Raw genomic sequence first — 18,165 nt, 5'->3', positions numbered from 1 at the left:
TCGGAATTTAGGCACTTCATTCCCAAACTGCAATCTTAAGAATAACTGATCAGTTGTCACCTAACTTTGAAGGCATGTCTGAATTCTTTACCCTCTGTTTCCAGGTTGCACATTCTCTGGTGTCCTCACATCCCAGTCTCTGCAGAATTGCTTTGTGAAGCAACAGCTCTGCTCATGTGTAAACTAGACTGGAATCCAGAGTGTATGAGTCATTTCATATGGTTAATCTGAAGAGAATAGCTAGAAAGGCTTTCTCAGAGGACGTCCCCTGTGATAACTAATCAGCTTTTCCTCCTCTTTAAACTCTCTCCTTTTATAAAATCAGGGCTCAGTGACTAGAGGAGTTGTTCATGATGTAGGAGCCACAGGCTGAATCCCTTCTCGTCTCTGATGGCTTCAGTCCCAAGGACTAGGCTTGGCCTGGCAGAGGCCATTAGTAAGTAGAGAAGATAACACTGTCAACCTTTCTGTTGAAGCTTTCACAGTACAGGAAAGAATCCATAAGCCAGAAGCGGTCACCTACTGATTCAGTTCCTAAGAAATCATGGCCTGTATCATAATCTTGATTCCAGGCATAGGGCTTCACTCAGTCCTGTCAGAGTTTTAAAACTTTGTGCTTTAGGCATTTGAGGCATCAAGTCTCACCTGGAAGTACAAAGACACCTTAAGAGGAGATTTTATTAATCTATAGTTAACCTCCCAGGGAATCTATTATAATTTTCAGTGAAGAAAAGCAAATTCATTTTGATAGAAGTAGGTAAGTGCCTAAATTTACAGGCATTCACTGGTGTGGTGGCTCTGCAAAGAGAAAGTGACAACAGGGATATAGGCAGTAGCCTAATAAGGTGAGCCTGATCTGCAGTCCATTTAGAAGAGGATGCTGGTTGACAGACCATTTTTAATATTTGTTTTCAAACCTGTTCAGCTGATGGCTGGCTAGAAACAGCAAACTTTGTGAGAAGGAAAAGATACATGCACTAAAGAAAGGTAATTCTCTGACATTTCATGATTCCATACATTAATTTTTCATGTATTTATTTTTGGAGAGAGAGGAGGTGGGAGGAAGAGGCTCTCGTTCCAGTTTTCTGTCCTGTTATTTGGAGACTGCAGGTTGAGAGCTGATGTGATATTTTCAGTGCCTTTCACAGGGATTTAGGAATGAGCATAAGCAAGAGCATGGATAAAAGTTGTGGTGAATACCTTAAGGTTAATACCTTACTCTACTATAAAGAATGTCCATGCAGATAGAAAGTAAAGAAATCAGAGACACCTTTGGACCTCAGGGATCTGCTTCCTCACTGTCATTTCTTTATGCTTTTCATGCACATCTTCCACTGTGTATAGATATAAGGGGACTAAAGAAGGTTGAAAGGTGACCTAAATATACTCTTCTTCCTTACCTTGCACTGCCATAACAGAGCACTGAGAATGAAAATATGTATGCTCTGGAAGATAAGGTAGGTCCAAAAGCTAACACAAGTATTCAAGTCGAAAGGGGAGCTAGAAAAGATTGTGTTAGAAAATGTCTCAGTACCTGCTTTCCAGTTTTGAAACCTTCGTGTCCTTCTAGTGGCCTGTGCAAGTCATTTAAAGAGAAAGGCTAATCAGAAATCTCTATTCTGAGTAGCAGCATTTGATGCCTCATCTGCCCAGTGTCTGCCCTGTACTTACCTGTGTCTCTGTTTAGCTATTTTTTTGCAGTACTATATGGAGCATTATTGCTCAGGTGTATGTGGCAGAAGGGCAATGCATTTCGTCGCTATGCAATACACTGGCATTATTTAATGGGTTTTCAGATATATAGTTTCACTTTTGCTGTCAGGAAAATAGTATATGATGCTGTCCTGAAAATGTAAAGCATAGATTGCATGAACTGTTGGTTGAGACTCAATTTAGCCATCAAGACAATGATGAATTCTGCCAGTTAAATGACATTTTGGGGACATACGTATTTGCAGTTGTACAGATAATGTTTCAAGAATGGTTATTTGATGACTTTCCTGTTTCCAGCTGAACATTTACGTCTGTATATCTTCATGGCAGGTGCATTTCTAATCTCCTCTTTATTATTTCATTATTAGGGGAAAAAAAATTTCCATAGAAAGAGCTCTTTTAAGTAGCAAATTCACCATGTTCACTAATCAAACTGAAAAAAACATTGTAGTAAAACAAGAGGGGCTACCAGCTCGTGGGAAACATACAGCACAGCGATATAAAAGCTGTATATATGAACAGTTGTATGTAGACACACAGCAGCATCAAAACACAGTTTAACAGGTCCTGTGGTATATTTTGCAGCATGCTCTCTCTGACAAGGCCAATGTGAAAGCATTCGATCCAAAGACAACCTGTTTGCAAGAATGCCTTATCACTACTTTCCAGGAGGCTTACTTTGTTTCAGAAAGTTTTGAAGAAGCCAAAGAAAAGATGAGGTAAATTATTTCCCCTGACTCAAAAATTCAATTTTCTCTTCTTTAGCAGTTCAAAAAAAAGTTATGTTAATTTTCTTTTTTCTTTCAGGGACTTTGCCAAATCAATCAATCGTCCCTTCTCTGTGTATTTCAATCCATATACGCAAAGCATTGAGATTCTGAAGGATACCAGGAGTATAGAAAATGTTGTCCAGGACCTCCGCAGCGATCTGAACACTGTATGTGATGCTTTAAGCAAAATGAACAGATATTTAGGGATTTGATATGTCTGGCACTGTGATTTGCTGTCAGTTGCTCTTTCTGTAGCCAGTTAGATCACATGAGATGGCTAACTTCTCTTACCCATCAGTTTTCCCTCTACAGCTCGGCCTGTGTCTTGCATTGTTGTGTACCTCTGTCTAGATGTAATGTGCAGACAAACCAAGGCAATGCTAATTTGTAAATGCAACACGGAATGTGGCAGAATATAAACAATTCCTCAACACGATGCCATGTACAAGTATACCATTAAAAATTTGACTGGCAATGGTTTCGTTTCCGTAAGATGATTCGCTTCAATGTTTAAGAAATGATGTTGTTGATTTCATTAAGTCTATTTCTTTATAATCCCTTTCCTTCCATAAGAATCCACAAAAAATTATTTGTGACACTTTCATTTTCTTTGTAAGAGAATCTGTATTTCTTTCTATAGTGGTAAAGACACTGTTTTGTCCATATATCTGTAACAGAACTGAGTGTCCCTTGTGACTGAACAATACAATTTGTGTACCAGTGCTGAGATCAGGAAGGCTGTGTATTGGTACTAAAAGGTCTCGGAGATTACACATTATGAGAACTCTCAACTGACAAAAGTTCAGTGTGGCTGAGTAATTGCAACACAATAAAAAAGAAACCTCTGACAATTCATGTAGAAAGATAGTTCTGATTCACACTTGCTACCTGTGACAGTCCTGAGCATGCTTCCTCTGCGAGTGCTATCTGAGAATACGATAATTCCACAGGCCCTTCTACATCACTGTATGCCTTGTGCATTCCCTTGTGTTTTGAACGTACTCCTCTTGCAATTCATGCATAATTTACTTTTCCTCATTATTCCCTATTCAACCTTGACTTGTCCATGCATGACTGGGTCTACGCCGTATTAGTATCAGAACATATAAAACGATGAATATGGAAGCTGTTATTTAATTATAGCCAAAATTATTTTCAGTTAGTAGAATACTTGTGGAGTGATTAAATCATGGAGACACCCAAACTGCCTTGCTTATATTGGATGGATGCAGGTAATGCCTGAGTTAATAAACTCTAAGTTGTCAAGCTCTGACAGATGTACAAGCTCTGTCTGGGGAGCACAGTGCAGAAATATTTGAGCCAGCTCTTACCTGGAAGCAATAATTATGCATGTCTTTCCTTTATCTGGGTTATTCTGTTCTCCTATTAGCCAAGATAATGGAGAATTGACTATATTGTATGGACCCTTCTTAATGGAAACCACATGGCTTACGTGGATTATGTCAATATGGGTGAAAGTGTCACAGCTTGTCTACATATATGGAAAATAGGTATCTATTGAAGCTGCTCTACCAGATGAAAGAGTCATGCAAAGACTCTTAAGTGTTTCTAGCAATTTCAGCATAAAAAGAGCACCACTTGATAGTGCCAGCATATCCTTAAATAAGAGGCAATCTATAAGGATAATTTTCACAGGGAAATCTACCACCTCCTCAAAGATAACTATGAGATAACGGAAAAGGCTCTTTTCTGTGGATGGTCCCTGCTGCATTCTAATGCTGCTGTTAATAGGGTTTGGAAAAATCTAGGTTTAGATTTAACTGTGACTGCCATTTGTACAAATGGATAACTGTTGAATTATCCCATGGGAATCAGCATGCCAAAGGAGTTTTTAACTTCCCAACGTTAGTGCTGACTGTTTGCTAGCACTTAGCACAGGGGAATTGCTGGCAACCTTAGCAGGAAAGTTTGTGCCTCTTTCTTCACGTGAAATCTGATGAACCCTTGTAGCCATTTCTGGAGAAAATGAACTGTACTGAGATTTGCTTTAACTGGTCCGAAAAAATCCTTATGCAAGAAATAGTAGATCTTATTTGATTCAAGAACTGACAAAGTATTGTTGCTTGCTTAAGTAAAATAGAACCACAAAGATCCAAAGCTTCAAAGTTGCTGAGGCTTTCCCTTGAATCAGAATTATGCAGGAAAACTTTAAGTACTTATAATATCTGAATTTGTACTTGAATTCTCTTAATAGCTTGAAGTAAGTATTCAACAGCAGTAAAATAACAGAAGCATATCTTTGTTTTGTTTTGTGCTGTTAGCAAGTAAATCTTATTATGGATTAGGGAGAAACCCTTGAAATCCAATAGTCATTTTAGGACTAATGATGGCAAGGAAACTGTCTACAGTGAAGATATAATGTCAATGAAACAGAACATTGTCAAAGGATAATGGGCTCCCACTGCTAGATATATGCTTAATCCAATGATTTTATTTCTATTATACAACATGATTAAAAATAAATTAACTATAATGGGGTAAGGAATAATAGTGATTTAGAGAGACAATCACTCATTGTTCTTACTTAACAAAGTGGCCTTCTTACAGGCTGCAGAGCAAACTGGTTTTGGGCTTCAGCCAGTCAGGAGCCAGGACTGGGAAGGAATGCTTTAAAATGTGCATTGTTGCACTTTTATGAATCAAATAGTTCCAGTTTAGCTGAAATTCTTCTCTGCAGTTTTTATTAGCAAATTAAGATCAGCCATACAGCAATCTCCTTGGATGACAAGCTCATTTAGGCATAATGTGGGAATTATTGACAGTTATCAAAATTACACTAACATTTCATTTAGAATAGACCATATTTATCTAAGGTGCTTGTTTAGCTTTAGTGAGCTGGACTCTGGAAATTGGACTTCTGACTTAGTCTCATTTATTTCCTGTGTAATTCTGAACTGATGCTTTATGAGTCTGAGATATATGCACTTGCTTTGCCTGCACAGACTAAATGGGCCCAAGCTTAATGAATGTAAAGCATTGCAGTGTTTTACTACCGTGCAAAGTCTAAAATGAAAAACAACACTCTGAGACATGGCAGCAAATATGAATAACAGGTTTCATTTGCCAACTGAGACATGGTTCATGCATTTCATTTAATTTGCTTGATAGAGGGGGTGGAATGGGGAAGGTATTAACACAATATATTGCATTTTCCCTCTCCCCTCTTCAAGACCTGTTGGGAATCCTGTTTTAAGTTTGGCCCTAAAATGCACTTTCGTGAAATAAGGTGTCATTTCCTTTCTTCTTGTTATGATATCCTAATGTGATGGAGAAAATTCCAGAAATTTACTGTACTGTAACGTGTATTTACTGATGCACTGTATTGGATTACAGAAAAAAGTTTCATGTCTTTGAACGGACAGCCTGGCTCAGAGAGCTAAAGCTGCTGAAGGCTTTCACCTACAGGCTGCTGGTGCAAATCCAGCCCAGTCAGCAGTTACTGAAAGCTATCACCAGCCAGCAGCAGCCTGGCTTCTGTGTGATGAACTGGGAAGCTATGATTGCTTAGTTTAGAGTAGAGGAGGCTGAGTGGAGACACGATAACCTTTTTCAAACACATAGAAATAGTTGCAAAATGGAAGGGACAGGCTGTTCTCCAGCCTCAAGAACTAATGGACTTAAGTTGCAGGAAAGGAACATTAAGTTATGTAACAGTGAAACGTGAGGGATAGATTGCCTGGGGAGACAGCAGAGCCTCCATAATTTTTTAAGCGAACAAGGTTAGGCTGCTGTCTCTCAGGAAAGATGCTGGCACAGTCAGTCTCATCTTGAGACCAGAGGAGAGGGAATATGACATCTTGAAGTCCCTTAGAGCAACAACCTGGAAAAGGCTTCAGATGGCTCATAAGAGCAGTAATGGTCAACAGCCACCACTGTAGAGCATTTATATGTCACCTGCACTTCTGCCTCCTCCTTCAGTCTTTGACCAGCCCTAAAGGGTGGTTCTTCATCTTTCTGTCTTTGCTTAGAGAATGAGTAGAATGCATGGTCAGAGTGTAGCCTTAAAGACTGACTATGGTGTTCTATTTTAAGTTCATCAGCCATTTGAGAGAGCTCTCTATGTGGTTTACCTGCTAGTTACAGCTGCCCAGAGTCAGAAGACTGAGATGCAATCAGCATTTGTGGCTTTTACAAACAAGGTTTAAATCTGTTCAACTTCATAAACAAAACAGAAATGCGTATTTCATCCTATCTGTGCCTGCATTTGGGCTGTCAGGAAGACTGCTTCCTTGGACAATGCAGAGAATCTGGAGGTCTTCCAGGCTGCTGAACTTGAGTGCTCCAGCCAGATATAAGCCTTGTGTCTTGGTGGAATCTGGGCGCAGAGCAGCCTGTTCTCCCTAACTCCCCTGATTTCCAAGGAAAAGAAACCCACTGGTGTAGTCCAGAAGGGAACTTTGGTTTAGGTCCAAGTTCCCAGGGAACTTGGGGACTGCACCTGCTGTCCAGCCTGGTGTCACATTAAGGGCCAGGTAAGGATTGATGCAATGCTCTTCCTTTCAGGGAATCAGCTTTGCCAACGTGGAAACTTCTCTTCTTGTTTCATCTGTCAGTGTGTTGCTTTTTAGAAATATGACAGCTTCCCTTCTATCTCAGTAGGAACCACGATCATATTTCCAAATAATTTGTGAAGGGAGTAATTCTGCTATTGTTGTATAATGACTATGCTCTGTGGTATCGATCGCTCCAACTCTGGAGATGTTTCACAGGCAAATTCTCACCTTCTCAGTGAAGAGTTGGACAAACGACTGATTCCTCTTATGGGTTTCAAAGTATGTTTGGGACAGGGCATGAGGAGAAAACTTCTGGTTATACTAGGACATATTTATTAGAAATGAGTCCCTCTAATGACATAGTGAAGGCTGTAGAGGTGTCCTTGGCATCGTTATTGGCAATTTTCTCTGAGCTTGAAGAGTAAACATTGTTCTCAGTTGAAATGCTCTATGAAACCTCTTTTATTTCATTTTGCATCTGGTCCTAGAGAAAAGGTAACTAAACACAAAACCATCAGGATTCAGTGATGTCTATTCAAAAGAGCTACATTTAGTTTAAAAAGACCCTCCAGCGTCTTAGAGTAAGAATTCATATTTCTTTGCCAACAGCTGAGGTAGGGTAGCACTAAAAATAAGTGTTGGCATCTTCTTGGAATTTGGCTGGGAGTGGACTATTCAGGTGGAATAAGTGTGAAATGGTTACATAGTCACATACTTTAAAATGCAAGTGGGTGGTGGATATTCTGGTGGACATTTTTTTTAATATAGTCAGAAATCTCAAATGTCCAGGAAAATAATGGAGAAGAAGCTGCCACTGCCACACTCCACCTTTGGAGGTAAGGAGTTGGGTTTGTGAAGCAGCAGGATTTCGGTGTGTTAAACTGGCACATGACCTGAAACACAACCCAAATATGCCTGCATCGCCGGCTTCTGTGAGAGTTCCAGCATGAATACAATCCTTATAACAGAGCAGCAATGAAGCACTCTAGAGCCAAACGGCCCTCCTCTCCCACAGGAGAAAAAGTGAGTGATTTGAGACCAACAAGACAGAAGTAAAATCACTTTTATTTCCTTTTAGAACTTTTGGAATATGGTACTATTTTATTTTTTCATAATGGTTCTAAAGAGATGTTAATTATGGAATGGTTGATGCTCTTAGCGTTTTCTTCCTCAAGCTTTTCTAGTTGTCAGTAAAACCCAGTCTTGATACTTTATGTGAGAGTAATGCTGATTATGTGATGCTGCCATTTCCCAGGGCTTGACAATCGGTGGGTACATCTAGTGCTACCCTCCCTCACTATTCCGTCTTGCAGTGAATTACAAACCTCAGAGATGTGAATAAGGCCAGATAATGGTAAATGAGTTTAAGGTTATGCACACAGTGGTTTTGCCACTCTAGCAGAATTTGTCAGGAGGATCAATCTGAGTTCCCTTTTAATGATCACCCCGATAGATCACTTGCCCGCAGAGTTATGAAAAAACAAGTGTCTCTCATCAAATGGGAATCAGGGAGTCAAAATCTCAACTGCGGCAAAGCCAGCACATGTTCCAAGAGGCGTTCTAGTGCCAGCGCCAGTCAGTTCAATTAGAAGTAGCTTGAAATAGAAAGGCTAAATTTTACCTGCAGGTCTCAACTCAGCCACTGTTTTCTGAAATAGATCCATGTCTGCTGGAGCAGAGCTAGAGTAATAAGTCAGGCATGCAAAGGCTGTTCCTTATTTCATTTGCAGGTATTTTTTAAAAGAAAATGTTAACTCCAGAAGATGGGGAGGCAACATGGTCTGCTCTTGTCTGAGATCTCATTCATTGCTCCCTTCCAGTGCTGGTCAGCACAGTTCCTGCATCCAAGGAAAGACTCTTGGTCCATGCTAATTGACAGGCAGAAGTTACAAATCCACCTGAGTCCCAGAGAAGAGCTCCCACCCCAAGCTGCTCCTGTGGTCTCAAATAGCCACTGTTTGTCTTCCTGTGACTTGAGGAGCAACTCCTCAGGCTTTGTCTGTGGGTGTCTGTGTAGCGGGATCAGTTAACACATGCTGTCATATGTGCAGGAAAAGTAGTAAAGAGAAGCTGAGAAGTGCCAAGAATTTTATTTCATAGATCTCCTTTTTCAAATCTTTTCTTCTCAAACCTGGCTTCTACTTTAAAAAAAAAAAAAGGCAAAATAGAGGCCCACGAGCACCATCCCTCCATGCTTCCTTCCCACTGCAGTCCTCCTGCAGAACTTCTGCTGTGAGAGGTAGGCAGCCTTGTGCAGGTCTGCACTGAGTACAGTGTGGTAGTGTACGGGTCTGTCTGAGATGCTAAGCCCAGCCTCATTGCTGGAGTGAAGCCCTCCAGGACAGTCAGGGGTCTCGGTGTCGATACAATCTTCCTTGCCCCATTTCAGGGAAGAATTACTTTAAATAGCTTGTTTAGCAAGCCTAACTCTTGAGACTATTAAAAATGTCAGTGGCTCCCCCAGAGTTACAAGGAAAGGGCATGGGCAACTGTGTGGTACCTGTAGGCAAGTGTGGATTTTCTCATTACAGTGTCAGCACAAAATCTGGCACACACATGACATGAGGGTCTTGTGAATTCAGTTGTGTTACACCATCTCTCAAAAAGCTCAGGAGAAACAAAAGATCATCTGTTTGCTGATGGATAGGCATAGGGGCCTCTATATATCCTCTATTTTCCTGCCATTTCCCAATTTCCAAAGGGGAGGAAGAGCACTGTATGCATGAATGCTATGTAAAAGCTGGTGCATTTTCACTGAGCAATAGCTTGGTTTGTCAGAGTTAGGAATGAAAACGTGGGTAGAGGGAGCAAATTAAACCTCAAATGTAATGTTTCTGATTTGCAGAAGGGAGAGGGGAAGTGCTAAGTGAATATAGGAAATTGCAGCATTATGCATTGTAAGAGCAATTCTTTCCGTCCTTGTAGCTAATGGACTGAACAGAAAGTGAACAATTTATTTCATACAGTGATTCACCAACACTCTGACAGGGTTTCCAATTCTGAGCTCAGTTTCATGTTCACCTCCCTGTTTACTAGTGAAATAGTACAATTATCTATGTACCTCTTAACATTTTATAAACAGGCAAGGCTGTGGTATCAGGAAAGAAGAAAAATAACTGTATAAATCCTGCATGTTTAAGGCTGGAGGGAAGGGAAATGAAGCAGGTGTTATCTTTCCTGCAGTCTATTGGAACATTCCTCTAAAATTAAAGTTAAATTCCCAGGGAAAATAGGTACAAAAGAAAAATGCTAATGGAAGTTGGTTTTCAATTTCTGTTTAATGTTTCCCCCATACAGGTTTGTGAAAGGAAATCACAAAAAACTTCTCATTTGAGTCCACTTGTCAAATTGTCAATAGTAAAGTAGCCAGAACTGTTACAGCTGAATTGGTCACATAAAACTCTAGTGAAAAAGGGATGCTTCTCCCAGAGGCATTTGGTAAATGTACTAAGCTGCTTTAAAAGACAGGAGGATATTTTTCTGCCTTTAACCCCAGTTTTATTGAGAACAGAAATCATTTGGACTATGAGGAGTTTCAGTTTTTAAACTGGAACTGTTTGTGAGCCAACCCTGACTGCACATATCTCTTGCTCATGGGAACAGTGTGTTTGAATGGAACAGCTTCCCAGAAAAGTGTAATTAGTTGCTTAAGTTTGATTATTTTTGATATATTAGTGTTTATCAGAGTTATTTGGAAGGAGATTCTGGACAAAGATATTGTAAAAGGGAAATCCCTGTCCCAAATTATAAATTCCATAGAGCTTTTAAAAAACAGTGAGAATCAGTGGGTTTAGTGGAGGAAGGTTATGGCTATAAAGATGGATATGAAAGTTATTAATAAGGGTAACAGGTTGAACGGTTGAGGATTTAGGAGTCTTATTTCTAATTGCAGAGGTAAAATGGAAAAAAAATATAGAGGTCAGTTGCAGCAATTACCTGTTGCAGCCCCTTCTGCTAAATGGTGACAAGACTGTCACTTCATGGAAGAACCTGAGACTCCTTATGCTTATCATAAAATATGACTATAAAGTTGATGCTAAAATGCTTTTAGTCCGAGAGCCACTTAAATTGATGGCACCGGCAGCAGCAGCAGCAGTTGTCAATGTGGGTGCTGAAATCTGGGATCTGCCTGAGGAGGTAGGGTGGGCAGCAGAGGTGACCTGCCCTTGTTGGGAACGGCATCCACCTGTGGCTTCAGAGCACCTGAAGAGCATGCATTTCATAGCACCGTTTTGCACATTGTTCTTGGAGACCCAAGGGGGAACTTTGCAGAGCAGGGGTAAAGTATGTGGTTTTTTCCTATAGATATAATGGAAAAAGGATAGAAGGTCCTACATGACTTTTGTAGGGGATTATCGATAGCAGAAGAGTTATCTAATCTTAGCCTATTAAGGAAAATAATATTTATTAAAAACATTCTTATAAATCCTTAAAAATTCCTTACAAGTCCCAAGGTGTAAGTACCTCTGTCCAAGCGCAAGAGGAGAATCCTCAGTTCCAGGGCTGCCTCCCTCAATGACACTGGGATAGAGGTGCTGGGTTAAATGTGCACGGAGTCTCTGGGTGATTTTACTGCTGCCCTTTCTGGAAGCAGTGCACTGGGCCGGGGTTAGCTGGTCAAGCCAGCAGTACTGGCAGTGGTACAATTAATGTGGTGCTGGAATTTGCAGTGGTACAATTAATCTGCTCCGTGTAAAACAGAGAAATGCAGCATTCTCTTTGGATTATAGGATAACAGGGACAAGTTAATTTTACGAGGTGTTTACTACAGGGTGGAAAGAAACATAACCTGTGAGTGCTTTTTTCTGTGAAGTTAGTCCTGGTAGTTTCTACAAATGTACTATTACTAGGTACCTCCATTCAGTTGGATGGCTCTCACTCCATATCTTTCTGACTGTAGCAAGTTCTAGGCAAACCTTGGCAGTGCTCTGAATTTAAGTGAAATCTGCCATTTTGTTAGCTCTGAAATAAGTCACGTATCTGGAGGAGCAGGAGGAATCTGCCCAGATTGTTACCATGCTGTGGTGGTCCTTGGCAGTAACTCTTTGAGCTAAGAAGATCATGGTGGCTCCAGGGCTGTCTGGGCAGAATTTTCACAAAACTATTGCTGTGACTAAGGAGCTACAGAAGATTTCTCTGAATTCCCTTAAATTCTTGAGTTTCTACTTTCTACTCGGCATAGCATAAAGGAATGAAAACACAAACTGGTTTTCCCTCTGTTGTTAAGAAACTGGTACCAACAGAAAACTTCCCTTTCCAGCGTCAGCAAGTTCAAGAGAGTGACTGCTCCACTTTCAGCCTCCCTGCCACTCTCACCTCAGAAGTTGTTGCAGGCAGCATTTGTTCCCTGTGATTCTCTCTTGCAACCTTATTTTCAGTTGACTGGAGCACTACAACATGGTGAAAGATGACTTGTGTTTCCTTTTCAGAAGATGGCTTCATCTTTGGTACTGCAGAAAGAGACTTTCTTTCTTGCAGATTCCTGAAAAATGTTTTTTGTTGAGATGTCAGTAAATCTACTTTCACACATTTGCGTAAGTGCCTCACTGTTGAACATTTCACAGTTCTGGGACCTGTAAAACCCTAAACAAAAACTAACCTATTCTGGCCTTTTTAGAAGATTAAAGCAAACAAGCAAGCTGATATTTTACTGCCATTCATCCTAATTAATCTTGTGTGGCTCCTCAATTAGGCAATACAGTTTTCCAGTGTGTGTATGTATGTACATGTAAATTAAAAAGAGGCCAGATTATTTTCCAAGCAGATTTTATCATGGTCTTCTGTATTGCAATTGCTGCCCAGGGTTCTGCAAAGCTACACGTGTGGTTCTCATGCAGAAAACAGAGCAAACATAACGTAACTAACCCATATTGACTACCAGATGCCTCAAAGTGTTCAGGACTTGTAGTAAACTACTGTTTTCTTTGGTCTGTCTCCCTTCTGCCTTCTGATGCTTTTCCCTTCGATGCCCTGTGACCTCACTGCAAATGCGATGCCTTCTGCTCAGTGCTCGTGGACAGATGGATGATGGTGCCAACAAGGGATCTCAGGAGTCAGTCCAGTAGACTCTTGCTTGTCATTTGTCAGAAGAACTATAACCGATTAGCTAAAGCTAATGGCTTCTGACAAGTAGTTAACTAGATTTAAAGAAATACTGTCACTGTGAAACGAGAATCTTCTGATAGATATTTAAAACTTCACTTCTCTGCCAGATGCAAGTGTTAGTAACCATACTTTGCCAGCTGATCACATCTCATAATTACAATTACTATCCTAGCCCAGGGAAAAGCTCAGTTCATTTGTCCAAGTATTGATTAATTGGTGTACTCAAGATTACTTTACTTCACAGAGGAGGGATAACCATTAATAGTGTTACAATTACAGCCCAGAAAGTACAGTGATGAGGGGCTAGATTGGAACTTCAATAGATAAGAAGAGAGGCACTGTTTATATAATCCTGAAAAACTTACAGCTGCTGTGTTAAAGGAGGTAATTAACCCTAGGGAACCACTGATGACAGGTTCATGTCCTCACTCTGCATGAAGGGGGCTCTCCTCTTGGGAGTCCTCAGAGGTCAGTCACTATCTTAGTGGCAAAGCTGGGAAAATCTTTACCTGAGTGATGTCTCAGAGCTGATGCATGTGTGGAAAGTGTGAGGAGGCTGTATTTTGTTACTGTGACTCGCACAAAGGATGGGTGGCATTTTAGTTTATGCTCCCTGTCTGGTCAGGCAGGAGAGGGAAGGAGAGTCCATAGCACGAGGTGGCACCAGGAGATCCTTCTCTCCTCCTCTTGTGGATGAAAGAAATCTTAAATTTTCTTTAAAACAAAGTTTTGCATGGAGCAATGTGATTTTGCAGAAGAAAGCAGCAACTTAGAGCTCATTAAATTTATAATGGTGCTACTGGCTTATTCCTAAGAGTGAGCTGCAGCTTTGGTTAAAGAGTCTAACAGCCCCTTCAGGTCAGCAAAGAATTCTTGTGAAGATTCTCCCACTGTGGACAAAGATCAGAAGAATTTTCTTAGCACTTTGTGTGTCAGAGTCCAAAGGCCAGGTCACTTTGTGCCAGGTCACACCCTCCACATTGAGGGTGTTGGAAATCTCTTGGGTTAGAGGAGCTTCCAGAGAGCCACAGGTGGAACCTCATTCTCCTGAGCTGCTGGAGGTGGTGAAGTAGGACATATAGCAAGGATATTTTATTGATGGAAAAATTATTATCTAAAGTCTGTAAGTTCATGTCGTCAATCTCTTTGACCTCTTTATCTAGACTTCAGCTAATTTCAAGATTCTGTTCCAGAGTTAGTGCCAAACCACAGTCAGTGTTCATCGATCACATAGCACAAACGTGACTGTTCCTACTGAATAGCAATTGCCTATGGGCAGTGTGTCTGTGCTTGTATTTCCTCATACAGCCCACTCTTCCACACAGGTCCGTATTCTGTAATGTAAATTCATGCTAATCTCAGTCTCTATACATGTGGGCATATTTCACCCATCTGATAAGGATCAAGGGACTCACCCCTTGCTATATACTTTATATTCAAACAACCTGGGGTTAATTTGATGCCAGCAGAACAGCTTTTAATTCTCCTTCTCAAGGCATTAAACTACCAGCATTAACTTTCTGTGCTCAGCTCCCGAGGTCTACAAGGAAATGGTGTGAGCAAATTTGATAGCAGGTATATTGGCATGTGAATGTAAATCAGGTAGGGAGTTGCAGGCAAAACGAATATCAGGTTAAGATGTGTGGTGATTTTCAAAGGAAAAAATTGAACCAAATTAAGTTCAAGCTACATTTTTTGTTCTCACTGCGTGGATAGTTTGGGTGTTTGATCTGTATGCTGTGGGCGGATTGTTCGGAAATAGTAGGTCATGAGTTCTTTTGTTAATGAAAATGTGGAAGGCTCTCATGTCCCACTCTTAAATGTAAAATTTCTTTGCCAGTGCAAGTCTTACCATTAATTTGATTTATTTTTTGTCAGTGCCCTATTTTCCCTTCCTTCCTTCCTCCTTAAAGTTCTCCAAAAAAGAGATTTGGATGCATAATCCAGTGGTGTCCTTTTTATTTACAGACTAAATGCTGAGTAGTAAAATATAGATAAACAATAATCTGCCCAACTCACACATACTGATTGCATGCCTCCTTTTTGCCACTGCTATCAGCATTACAAAAGCTTTGTTAGATTTTATGGGGTACTTGTAAAAGTCAGGAGATTTCAGGGAATTTTACCTTTCTGTTTAAGCTAAGGAAAGTGTCTCAAAGCTTGGAGCCCTTTCCAGCAAAATCATTGCGAGCAGGTCCTGCTCTTTCTTAAATTGGGAAGGCGACAGCTTGAGCGCGTTCACTGAGTGCCACTGTGACAGTCTGATCACCTGGGGAGAGAAGTGTCTTGCAGACAGGCAGATCCCAAGCCATTTTGGTAATTATAGGTGAAAACTAACAGCTTGCCAGTGCAGATTCCTGGGTGCCCAAGGTGTGTGCTTACAGGAGGAGCCTCCCCAGTACAACTGCTGCATTCAGTGGCTGTGCAGCAGCTTGTCCTGGAGGGTCCCTGGGGAGAGCATCTTGTAAATAGAATAATTGGGAGATAATAGATGTAATGGACAGTAGTTTTGCAAGCTCCTGACCAGCTGGAGTTGAGAGACCCCATGCTAGCTAATGCAGCTACATGATTGTCGGGTGCTGGCTGGGCAGCTAACCAGGCCTTTCAGTTGCAAACCAAAGTAATGCTCCTTCTATTCAAAGATTGTTTATAATGTTCCTTGATTGATTCTCCCAATAAAATTTTCATCTTCTACCAGCCTAATCCTGCCTATTCTCCAGCTTTCTTGAGGCAATGAAGTACCAATCTCATTATGGAACAGAGAAGCACTTACTGTCAGCACTTACTGTCAGCCTTAATGTCACCAGCATTGACAACAGGCTGTCAATTTTCTGTCCACGTAGGAGCTAATTAATGTGGCAGAATAGCTGTTTCTTCCACAGGTCTTTTCCTGAACTTAGGCATCAGTGTCAAAACAGAGGGTGTAAAAGTGTAGTTTAGGTAAAGTGTAGACACCTAAGTCGAAACACGTGAAAAATACCACCTCCTTTCCTGTTTACACTCGAAAGGTGTTTGAATTCCTTAAGGGCCACAAGGCTTGACTCTGGCATTTCCCAGTGCCTAAATCTTGGGGAAAAACCCAGAAGTGCCATTATTAGGACTAGAAAACTGCCTAAGTTCAAATGGGATTTCCAGTCAGGCATTTCCCTTAGCAAGTCTGAAAGTCATGAACAAGTTGATTTGAATCAGGACCAATTTCACAAAATTAGGAATGTGTGATCTTTCCGTTTTAAAACTCAGGCAGGGAGTCTCTTCCCTCGTCCTCCAAAATACAGGAACCATCTGGAAGCAGAATTGACCCAAGGCATAAGAGGTTTTCTGCCTATAAGAAGAGAGCCCAGCATTGCTTGTCAGCTGGACATCCCAGCCACCAGTGCATGGTCCATCTCTTCCAAGAGTTGGTCCATCTTGGGCACTGTGCATTAAGAACTGGAGGGAGCAATATGAAGCCTGGTGTTAGGACATAGTACTTGTGTTTTACTTCTTCTCCTTTAGCTTAACTATTTAAGTTAATAGTTAGCTTAACTATTTAGAGTCAGTATTCCTCCCAGAGGTACAGTGGGAATTTGAATTAGCATAAAAACTCTCTTTCCCTGATTAAAAAAATAAAGAATTCTGGATGTTGTTTTAACTGCAATGTGTCCAAGGCTCAGCTATTTGACTGACATGACTGCATCATAGAGTACCAAACCTAAGCTTCTATTAAAACAAATGAATTTCTAACCGTTTTGTTTGTCAAGAGAATCTTCCTTCCCACAGTCTAATTAATGTTGTCTGTCTGAGTCTGCAGACAGCCTTATCAGAAAAGGGTGACCCTTTCCACCCCATTCATCTCAGCAAAGTACCAGCCTCACACTCCTTAGTTTCACTCAGTGTTGGTGCCGCTTGTTGTATTGCTGAGTGTTTTATCTGAAGGTTTGGAAGGGCACGCTGGGATATGCAGGGTAGGAAAAGCACAAGAAAGAAGAGCCATGTCATAGAAAGGAAGAAGGCATCAGCTGTCCTCTGCACATAGTTGTTGGATTGAGCCCCTCTGGTGACAGCAGAACAAATGGGAGCTGAAGCTCTCACCAGCTCACCCGTCACGACCTCTCCTGAGGGCAGCCCCTTCACATCTTGCGCTGCTGCCAAAGGTAGAAATCTTTCCCCAAAACCAGCTGAGATCGTCCCTCCTGCAAAGTGGGCTGTTTGCCTCTTGTCCTTTTGCTTTGTCCCACTCTTTCTGGTGTAATCGGAGCCATCACGGAGACCCATGTGAGTACCTGTATTGTGAACACCCTGAGCAGAGATATGGGCATTGGTAGTGACACCCCAGCAGCTCCATGGAGCCTCGAGTTTCTGTCTTCCCTATATCCAAAGAGCAGTCTGCTTTTGGCCATGTCTACATCACAGTGGTTCCTTTCCTGCTCAAGTTCTTCTACCTCCCCTTCCCTGCTTTCTCTGTGTTTTCCCTCACCTTTCCCCAGAGGGTTTTCAATACTGCAGTCAGACACTCTTCTACATGTCACTTGAATGGGACTCTTTGTTTTTAGTTTCAGGTTTTTTCTAAGATGTTTTCTTGATCTATACCCAGAATTAGAAAAGTGACCACTTTTAGGGGCTATGACTTCAGAAATACCTCTAATGCTTCTGGTGGGAATACTGTAGCTTTGTGTGCTCTAGCTTTGGTACCTTTGTTCTGGATGCATGACGGAGGAAAGTTCAAGGCTATGCTGCAAAATAGTTGTCTTTCTTCTTTTAAAGCTAAGAACCAAACTCCACGATTTTTTTCTGCCTCTCTTTCTATGCTGTAGCTTTTTCATACCTCTCCACTTAAGAACCGCTTCAGAGCACTAAAAGGAGTCTTTATTTCTTTGGAGAAGAGATAGTTAAAAAGGCACAGGACTGTGAGGGGAAGATGGGGATACAGGAGCTGAGCAGGGCTGAGTCAAGACAGAGGAAAAGGCAGTCGACCGAAGTCACGGAGAGGTAAGGGCCTGAAGGGATAGGCAAGGGAGGGCTGTTGGAGCCTGTCCTTCATCGGCTGAATAAACAACCCACATGACAATAACAATAAATCGTTT

At 41.2% G+C, this 18,165-nt stretch overlaps 1 protein-coding gene across 3 annotated transcripts in view; it reads left to right on the top strand.

Moving 5' to 3' along the window:
• The window catches only part of TPH2 (tryptophan hydroxylase 2), an 86,803-nt gene that overhangs the window by 48,613 nt on the left and 20,025 nt on the right, over positions 1–18,165 (top strand). For 2 of the 3 annotated variants that reach the window (XM_027721976.2, XM_039391336.1), the window contains exons 10-11: positions 2,299–2,432; positions 2,521–2,650. In XM_027721976.2, coding sequence (XP_027577777.1) covers positions 2,299–2,432; positions 2,521–2,650 — 264 coding nt within the window. Of the gene's footprint in view, positions 1–2,298; positions 2,433–2,520; positions 3,751–18,165 lie in introns of those variants that run through there. The other variant, XM_027721975.2, reaches the window with a different exon arrangement.

Source organism: Pipra filicauda, unplaced genomic scaffold (assembly GCF_003945595.2).
Source record: "Pipra filicauda isolate LSUMZ 115617 unplaced genomic scaffold, ASM394559v2 scaffold93_size3172892_pilon, whole genome shotgun sequence".
Taxonomy (NCBI): Eukaryota; Metazoa; Chordata; class Aves; order Passeriformes; family Pipridae; genus Pipra; species Pipra filicauda.
This window is presented reverse-complemented; position numbering and strand designations above follow the sequence as displayed.